This window comes from Mus caroli, chromosome 5, assembly GCF_900094665.2.
Source record: "Mus caroli chromosome 5, CAROLI_EIJ_v1.1, whole genome shotgun sequence".
Taxonomy (NCBI): Eukaryota; Metazoa; Chordata; class Mammalia; order Rodentia; family Muridae; genus Mus; species Mus caroli.
This window is the reverse complement of record NC_034574.1, coordinates 113,480,784-113,490,058: the sequence shown is the minus strand read 5'-3', so window position 1 is coordinate 113,490,058 and position 9,275 is coordinate 113,480,784. Positions and strand designations below refer to the sequence as shown.

The 9,275-nt window shown below is 53.6% G+C and overlaps 2 protein-coding genes across 4 annotated transcripts in view; one reads left to right on the top strand and one right to left on the bottom strand.

Moving 5' to 3' along the window:
- Positions 1-2,967, top strand: part of Tpcn1 (two pore segment channel 1) — a 57,145-nt gene extending 54,178 nt beyond the window's left edge. For all 3 annotated transcript variants that reach the window (XM_021162094.1, XM_021162092.1, XM_021162095.1), the window contains one exon: positions 867-2,967. In XM_021162094.1, the coding sequence (XP_021017753.1) occupies positions 867-983 (117 nt within the window). In that variant the 3' untranslated portion in view covers positions 984-2,967. The remainder of the gene's footprint in view (positions 1-866) is intronic.
- Positions 2,968-3,092: 125 nt separating this feature from the next.
- Positions 3,093-9,275, bottom strand: part of Slc8b1 (solute carrier family 8 member B1) — a 23,305-nt gene continuing 17,122 nt past the window's right edge. Inside the window, exons 13-16 of the mRNA XM_021162882.2 lie at positions 7,629-7,782; positions 6,942-7,022; positions 6,205-6,272; positions 3,093-4,264 (exon numbers count right to left, since the gene is read on the bottom strand). Of these exons, the coding sequence (XP_021018541.1) occupies positions 4,067-4,264; positions 6,205-6,272; positions 6,942-7,022; positions 7,629-7,782 (501 nt within the window). The 3' untranslated portion in view covers positions 3,093-4,066. The remainder of the gene's footprint in view (positions 4,265-6,204; positions 6,273-6,941; positions 7,023-7,628; positions 7,783-9,275) is intronic.

Here is a 9,275-nt window from a genome sequence, read left to right as displayed (position 1 = left end):
AAAAAAAAAAAAAAAAAAAAACCAAAGCATGAGCCCTGATTCTCTGGGGTCTCTGGGTTTCCTCTGTGGCAGCTTCATTATCACAAGATGTTTCGGTTGGCTCCCTTATGTGGAGGCCACTGAGCCTTGTGTCACTGATAGACCCCACCCCCACCCCCAAGTGACACAACAGTCTGTGCCTCGAAGAGCAGTGGTGGCAACTGCCCAGGAGCACTTGGGTACCTAGAGGCCAGGCCACCTGCATCCTCTTCCAACCTGCCCAGCCTCTCTGGTGTCATTTTCACCCCTCTGCTAATGAGGGCAGAGCCATGGGCTGTCTCTGGAGAATTCTTTAAGTTCTCACAGTCTGGTCTGTGGCTTGGGTTTTGTTTCTTTAAATATGGGGGAGCTGTTTAACGCTTGCCCTACCAGAGTGCCCCAGACCCTGGAAGCAGGTGGCTTTCTGGGGAAGCTGGGAGGTTAAGAGCCTATGAGTTTCTGAAAGGTGTCCCTGTGACCCATCGAGGGGCAGCAGCAGTGTCTGAGCCTGGGGCCTGGCCTCCTCCAGAGCCTGTGTGTGGCCTGGCTCAGGCCTCTAACCGGTTTTTTTTTTTTGTTTTGTTTTGTTTTGTTTTTTGTTTTTTTTTGTGGCTTTTTCCTCTATTGGTGGCCATTGTCTGTATCCCCAGGGTTGTGTTTGGGTGGTGACCTCAGTGGGTAGGCCTGGCTCTGCCTCTGCTGTTCCCCCACGCCCCCCAAGCAGAGGTTCTTCTGCTCTCCTCCCTTCCCCTCCACCCCGGGGCCTGTGTGCCCCTCACATTGGCTGGGAGAGCGGGAGAGTTGGCGAGCGAGCGAGCCACCCTCAGCAGCACCCGCCTCTTCCCTAGGAGTGGTACGAGGAGCATGCCCGGGAACAGGAGCAGCAGAAGCTCAGGGGCAGCGTGTCCGGCCCCGCAGCCCAGCAGCCCCCTGGCAGTCGCCAGCGCTCCCAGACCGTCACCTAGCCAGGTTTCGTCAAGCCAGCCTCTTCTATGCAATAACACCATAGTATTATGTACTACGACGTATGGGAACCATGTGTGTGAGGACACACTCATATATATGCACATATTTACACAGAGACAGAAAAGAGACTATAGCCAGAGTCTGTCCCAGCCACCTCGCTCTGTCTTCCTGAGCTCCAGAAATACCGGCTTAGGCTGGAGGCCCAGGCCTGGCTGAGCGCTCTTCCTACCATGGAAAACTCTGGAAGCCCTCTGCTCAAGAAGCCCAAACTTAAATAGGCTGTCTTAACAATGCCACAGGCTTTCCCCGGGGAGGGATGGGGGGAGCTTGACCGCCTCCCTGCTGTGGCCTCCGGCTTCGTCCCTACCTGAACCCCAGCCAACACAGGTGTCTGTGTCTGGTACGAGGGACAAAACCACTAGGAAGAAACCCCACACCCTGCAGGATGACATCTGTTGATAACAAAAGTGTTAGAAGGTTCCCTTGAGGGATCAGCACCCCGGGACCCAATGGGAGACAGCAGCCCTTACTCTCTCAGGCTCCCAGTCCTTTCTTGTTGCTGGAACCCTACCACAGCTCCCCCACCCCACCCCGGGGAATCCCTACCCCCACCTCCGGCAGAATCCCTCCATGCAGGAGACAGCCAACCAGAGGCCCTGGGAATTTGACTTGCTCAGGGGAGTTCATTTGAACTGGTGCTGAAGGCAGCCCCCCTCACCAACCACACTTTCACACTGCCTCCTCCAAGATTCTCATAAGCTAGGCGGGTAGGGGTGGTGAGTCAGGTCAGGTGACTTGTGGGAGTTCTTTTGAGGCCACCACAAGGTGGTGACCAGGTAGTATGTAGTGGCAGACGGATAGAGCCCTGCTGTGTTGTCCACAAGGGGCTGAAGGTGGGCAGGGCCCGAAGTTGCCTAGCACCCCCACCCCACCCCCACCCCTGCGCACTCCCTCCAGGCTACCCTGGCCTTCCAAACCTGCTGTTGCTTGGGAGTTGGAGTGGGCGGGCACAGGTCCCCATCCTGTTCTCCCAGCTGCTGAACCAGGGGTCAAGCTGGAAAGCGGATGTTTTTCCTTTAAATAAAGCACAGCCCCCCCCCCCCAACACACACACTATCCCCCAGGAAAAACCTCTGGTTTCCACAGAGAGTCAGGAGACTGGCCAAGTCCCTTCCACTTCAAAGAGCTCTTGGCCTCCACCGAAGCTCAGCCTGGCCTCCAGGTCCCAGCCCTGAGAAGCAGTTTCATTTCCATAGCCGGCTGTCTTAGCTTCTTTGTGTATGAGGGGCATTTTGGCCTATAAAGAGGGCAGGGGTGGGAGGGTGGGAGGGAGAGGCTCTGAGCAACTGCCTGGTTCTAGGCCCCTTCCTCTACCCCAGGTACCCTCAGCCTAGGGGAGCAGGCTCAGGTGGAAGGGACTGGTCTTGGGCCCCAGGTAGAGGTACTAAAACCCCTGGGTCTAGCACATACCAGCCAGGTGCCTGAGGGAGACAGGGCCGTCAGGCCAAACTGTAGCCTCTTGTCTGTCATGTAGCCTGAGAAAACCTGTCCCCACAGAGTCACCTTTGAGCACACACCAAGCTGATCCTCAAACTTGCTAGCCAGGCAGGGAACAGACTGTGTCGCCCAGGGCTGTAAGCTGAGGCCCCTGGGATCCCTGTCTAAGCTAGATGCCCCTTCCCTCGATTTCAGCAGAGTGAGAACTGGCGGCTCTGTGTCACAGCCTAGCAGGGGCAGCTACGCCACCACGCTGCTTCTCCCGAGTGGGGATGGGGCACTCTGTGGGAAAAGTGTCTGGCCCCTCCCCCTCGCTTGTCCACCCCCTCCACCCCAGCCTTACTCCACACCGTGCAGACAATCATTTTGTATGGGTTAAGAGCCGCGTCGTCGTCGTCGTCGGGAGGTTTTATACAGTGATTTGTTATGTAGGAACGCACTGTGCCCAGATTTCTGGTGTGCCAATAAAAGAGCCTCTGCTTTATAGACCCGGCTGCAGCAGTTGATTTCCAGCTTGTTGGTGGGTAGGCCACAAATGACCCCACATGTCCCCACCATCCAGCCTTAAGGTCACCTGACCAGGCAAAGAACCGACGAGACCCTGTGGGGACTCTTCTGGTACGTGTGAAATAACTCATCTTTTATTTTTGGAAACAACAAAAAACAAAAACAAACAAACAAACAAACAAAAACCCCAACAGTCAAGTCTCTTAATTACAGCTGAAGGCAGTCAGGGAGTGAGTGGCACTTTTAAAAGGCTGGTCACAAGCCGGACAGTGGTGGCGCACGCCTTTAGTCCCAGCACTTGAGAGGCAGAGGCAGGCAGATCTCTGAGTTGGAGGCCAGCCTGGTCTACAGAGTGAGTTCCAGGACAGCCAGGGCTACACAGAGAAACCCTGTCTCAAAAAAAACAACCAACCAAACAAACAAACAAAAGGCTGGTCACACTACTTGTAAGACCTCCCTGGGGAGGGTCAGTCCCCACAACCCCCAGCTCCCCTTGAGGTAGGCACAGAGCCCAGGCTGGCTCCTGTTTTGCAGACGGGGGAGCTAGAGTCCGGAACACAAAGCTCTAGAAGTGTTTAGATCCACAGTCCGTGGCAGCCACCGACTAGGAAGGGCAGTGCCTGCTGCTGTCAACTCAGCCTCTTTCCTCTGGCTGACCTGACACGGAAGCTGAGAAACCCAGTCTTGTTTCCACGTGTGGAATCTGTTTTCAGGCCACCCTGCCGGTACGAAGGACCCCGCAGAGAGTGGAAGAGCCAGAGAGGGAACCACAGGGCTGCCCAGAGCCCAGCAGGCATGGGGGCTGACTGAAGGGCTACCCTCCCCCAGAGCCTCCAGTGTCATTCAGATCCCATCATTCTCACCCGGGATTATCCCCAGCAAAGCCAGCCTCCAGATCCCCACGCTAAGGCTGTTGGGTGCTGGCAGTCAGGACCCTTCCCATCCAAGCAGAGCTCTGCCAGTGACTATCTTCTCAGGAGATCCACGGGGACCACCGAGGATCCCCCTCCCCACACCTCTTCTCACCCTCAGGAGGCTAGCAGAATCGCCCCCAAACCTCTAGGCCAAGCAGCTTCAGTCACACTTTCTTCAGGTGAATCACCCCAAACTCTGTGAGTAGGACCACAACAAGGAAACAGACGTAGAAGAGGAGGAGGCAGAGGCCGTAGGCCTTGCTGAGCTGGAAACACTGAAGCGGCACGGAGACCAGGGAGAAGACCAGGCTGAGGCCCAGGGCACTGGCCAGCACCCACACCAGTAGTCCGTCTGGCTCCAGCTGTGGGGAGAACAAGAGTTGTTTAGTCCCCACCCTGGGAGCCTTTTGGGCCATGTGCACCATGAAGGGAGTGTTGGGTCCTTGGTACACAGCTATGGGGTCTGCCATGTGGGACATCAAGACTTGGCAGATGGAGCCGGGCGTGGTGGCGCACGCCTTTAAACCCAGCACTCGGGAGGCAGAGGCAGGCGGATTTCTGAGTTCGAGGCCAGCCTGGTCTACAAAGTGAGTTCCAGGACAGCCANGGCTACACAGAGAAACCCTGTCTCGAAAANCCAAAAAAAAAAAAAAAAAAAAAAAAAAAAAAAAGACTTGGCAGATGGGACCGTCTCTATCAACGTCCACATCCACCTGTTCAGGCTTTTCTTCCTGGCCTCCCATGTTAGCAGCGATAGACATGCATTCCCATGGCCTATTTGGGGGGGGGGGGGGTTGCTGGGGATTCAAACCCAGGGCCTCGTGCATGCTAGGCAAACACCCTGCTAACAAGAGCCACATCCCCAGTCACCCAAAAACCTTGCCCTGTGACTTAGTCTGGCTTTGAACTTGGGGCAATCCTCCTGCCTCAGTACTCCTGAGTACTGGGATTACAAGTGTGTACCGTGCTTGGCTCTGGCTGCATGCTGCTACATACTGACTTCTGTATGGCCGAGGACATGATCCTGCATCAAGACACTGTGCAGGCAGGATGCAGGAAGCAACCAGAGCAGGGTGTAAGAAGACCTGGGCTGGGTACAGAAGTGTTCATTAAGACACATCTTTCAGCCCTTCCATGTCGAGTTGAAAAATGGCAGTTGTGTGCATGCTCCCGGGGCTTGCTGTCTATCCAGCCAATCTTTACCAGGCCTGGCTTCTGTGTACCAGTACAGGTGGCCCTGAGTGCAGTACCTAGCACTGGGTTTGCTTGCTTTGTGCAACATCTTCCAGTATGATGTCACTGAAGCAGCCTGCCTTGACAACCAGGGGATGTCTGGCCTGAGGAGGCCCACATGCCTCTACTGGTTTTCTAGCCCTGCTTTCTGGAGTTTTCCAGCCTTTGAGGGGAGTTTCTTATGCGGAATCCCTTGTATAACATACTCAGGCCCCAACGAGTCTTGTTTAAAATGCAGATCCTGGTGTGTTTGCCTGGCTAAACGAGAGAGCCTGTATCAAAAGGAGGATGGGTGGCCAGAAATGGATCCATTGTTAAACAACGCTTGCTGCACAAACACGATGACCCTGGGTTTGGATCTCCTAACATTCCTGTCACCTTGTAGCACTGAGGGGTGGAGACAGAAGGATTGCTACTGGCGCTGGCTGGCCGCTAGCCAAACCCAAAATCATTGAACACCAGGTTCAGTGAGCTTCCTGTCTGGACAGATTGAGAAAGAAAGTCATGGGAGGTCACTCAATGATCGCCTTCAGTTTCTGTGTCTGCATAGGAGGTGTGTATAACTGTACACACACACACACACACACACACACACACACACACACACACACACACCAGGTTCCAGGGAGGCTAGCTAGGGGTGCAATAATGGTATAATGCTTAGCGTGTGTGAGCCACAGGTTTGACTCTCCAACTTTCCACAAATTGCAGTCTCCCAGACTCCACTCCTTAAAACACATCCTAGCCTTCACAAGAACCCAGGCTATCCTATGTGTTTCAAAACCCCTCCCTTAGTATTCGGACCCCACCCCTTCTTCTCCCAGCTCCTCCCTGGAGCTAACCAGGAAGCTATAACCATTGTGTTATCACTCCAATGGTAAAGCCCAGAGACACCCTACCCAGTTACACATTGAAGATTTCAGTCATGGGCCCAGGACCAAAGCCTCAGGCCACCTGCCCATTCCACGCAGGCTGTAATCTCAGTTACGTGCTCTGGTTGCAGGGAAACTCTTTCTTTCCAATCTTCATGAAAAGTATTCCCAAGAATTTCTGCAACCTCACTACTGACCTTCACCTCCACAGCGTGGTTCCTGATGATCTGCAGCAAGCAGCCCAGCCCCACACCAACCAGGATGTCTGCCATAGGTTCAGGAAGCTTTGCTGGAGCCCACGCCCACCCTAGCAGCCCTATTCACCCGGCGGCTCAACCCCGGCCCTGGGCTCAGAGACCCCACAGCACATGGGCTTCTTTATTGTCCCTGGGCCCCAGGGTTAATGCCTCTAATACACTGGGTGTCAAGAACCCAGTTTAAGCCGGACAGTGGTGGCGCACACCTTTAATCCCAGCACTCGGGAGGTAGAGGCAGGCAGATTTCTGAGTTCAAGACCAGCCTGGACTAAAGAGTGAGTTCTTGGACAGCCAGGGCTATACAGAGAAACCACTGTCTCGAAAAACCATAACAAAACAAAACAACAAAAAAATAGAATCCGGCTTATGGGAATCAAATGAAGTGTCAGATATGCCTGATACCTGTGAACACCCAGCAGTTGGGGGACACTGAGGCCAAGGGACCTGTGCCTTGCAGTCGCCCACCCCTATGACTCATTCCAGGTTGCTTCCTTTGTATCAACCTGAGGTTGTCACATGAGTCCCACAAGATTGGAATCTCAATTCCCCATCTATAAATGCCAAAGTGTGGCCCCAGGTCCCCAGCCAGAACCAAGGGTGGGTGCTCAGAGTCCACCATGACTCTCAGAGCCGAGACACCACCACACGGAGGCTCGGAGAAGCCGTGCAAAGGATACTGAAGATGATGCCCCCGAAACAGGCGGAGAAGGCCATCCGAGGGTATCCCTGGCGGGCCAGCGTGAAATCTGAGAACGCATCTGCACAGAGAGAAATATGGTGTGTGTGTGTGTATGTAGGGGGGTGGACTCCTGTTTACACAGCTAGTCGGTCAACAAACATGGATAAGGGCCTGCCCCCTTGAGGGTGCAGTGCTATACCCCACAAGCTCTCAGGGCACCTCTGTGTGCTTTGGGTAACATGCTCAAAGAGCTGAACTGAAAACAGCTAGATTCTGGACTCCCAGGTCCATGCTAGAATGGTCCTGTTTGGTGTGTAGCCTGGACAACCATAACTGGCTGCTGTGGCTAAACAGGTCTGTATGTGTGACAGCCTGTATATCACCCTCCCCAACACATAAACACATACACACACACACTCGCGCATTAAACATGGTTGGCTGTAATGGGTTTCACATCCTGCCTGAACTCTGGGGATCTGTGGAGTGTTTCGAGCATCCAACAAGTAAAGCCCCTATGGGATGTTCCAGTCCAGTGATGGTTTAGTGACACACTCCCCAGACTCCCAGTGTCACTCAAAAGCGACAGCAGGCACCCCGTCAGTGCAGAGCAAGCACACGCTGGATGTCCTCTCCAGCTCTGAGTATGGCTAGGGAAGAGAAGAGTCACCCCAGAGCTCCAAGTTACCTCCAATGCTGTTTCCCCAGGCCAGAAGGGTCAGCCCTAGGACGGTGTTGCTCAGGCGGAAGATCACACCCAGGGACCGTAAGATGTTCACCACCTCTGTGGCGGCTGCATTGATCCATAGGGCACTGGTCAGGAAACCCAGGAAAGCAAAGAGCTGCGGAGGGAATGGGGATTCTGATGGGACCCTGGCCGGTCCCCAGCAGAACATGTCCTATCTGTAAACTGGGTAGCAGGTACCCACAACCCAGGCCAGGCTGTGGTGTGACACAGTGGCAGAGTAGCGGTGGCGGTGGGACCCAGACAGAGGAAAGGGGATGCTCGACGGTAGGCCCTGAGGCCCTGGGTACCACCCTAGCACAGCCTTCTTCAGAAAAGGAAGGAGCTACACGTGAGATCAGGGATGGCCCTTAAAGACACAACTGCCATCAAAAGAGAGCAGGCATAAAAGACACAGTCTACTATGATACCCTTGATGTCCAGAACACAGCTGGGGTGTGATGGGCACTGCAGAGGGGCCCAGGTGGGAGCATCTCAAGTTCAAGTCCAGGTTGCTTAGCAAGATCCCCAAAGCGGGCTGAGGATATAGCTCAGTGGTAAATGCTTATCTAGTACCACGGAGAAGGAAGAGAGTGAGGGAAGGACAGACAGACAGATGGATGGACGGAGGGAGGGAGGGAGGAAGAAGGGGCAAAGAACTTGCTCTCAAGTCTGATAACTGGCATTCAGTCTTCCAAATCCACAAGGTAGAAAGAGAAAACCAACTTCTATAGGTTGTCTCTGACTTCCACAAACACAGCACACACACACACACACACACACATGCAAAAATGTAATAAAAAGAAATATTTCTTTTTGTAAAGAAAGAAGCAGGGGAAGAAAGATCCAGAGAGAGAGAGAGAGAGAGAGAGAGAGAGAGAGAGAGAGAGAGAAAGTTGTAGGGGCGTAGGGGCTGGTGAGGCCGAGGCTACCAGTCAACCAGTCACATGGTTCTGAGGAGGTGAGATGGCCTGAAACTGCTCACACAGCTCTGAAGGAGACAAACCCATTGGTGCTGGGGCATAGCTTGGCAGGGCACTGGCCTAGCCTCAGCATCCTGAAACACAGCCACACCTGATCCCAGCACCGGGGATTGGAGGCAGGGGGATCATGAGTTCGAGGTCATTCGGGGCTACACAAGGCTTGTGCCAACAAAGCAGGAAGTCGGGGCTAGAGGGGTTGGCTCTGCAGCTAAGAGCATTTTCTGCTCCTGCAGAGTGGGTAAGTTCCTGGTGCCCACATTAGGTGGCCCATAACCTCAGGTAACTCCTGTTGCACGGGATCCAGCACCCTCTTCTGGCCTCTTAGGGTACCAGGCATGCACATGGTGCACAGACACATGTGTAAGACACATAAAAATAAATAAATCTGAAAAAACACAGAAAATAAGGGAGCAAACAAAAATAAAAACAAAACATAAAGACTGAAAAGTATGTGAATAATAGCTCAATAAAAATAAACCCAATTCACTTCAAAGTAAAAAGAAGCCCGAATAGGCAAATGGCTTGGGGTTTGGCTCATCTGCAAGGTAGACTTTGCCATTCACCATACCACACCAGAAACATACCCAGGCCACCCTTCAGAGACTTCAATTCTTTTTTTTTTTTTTTT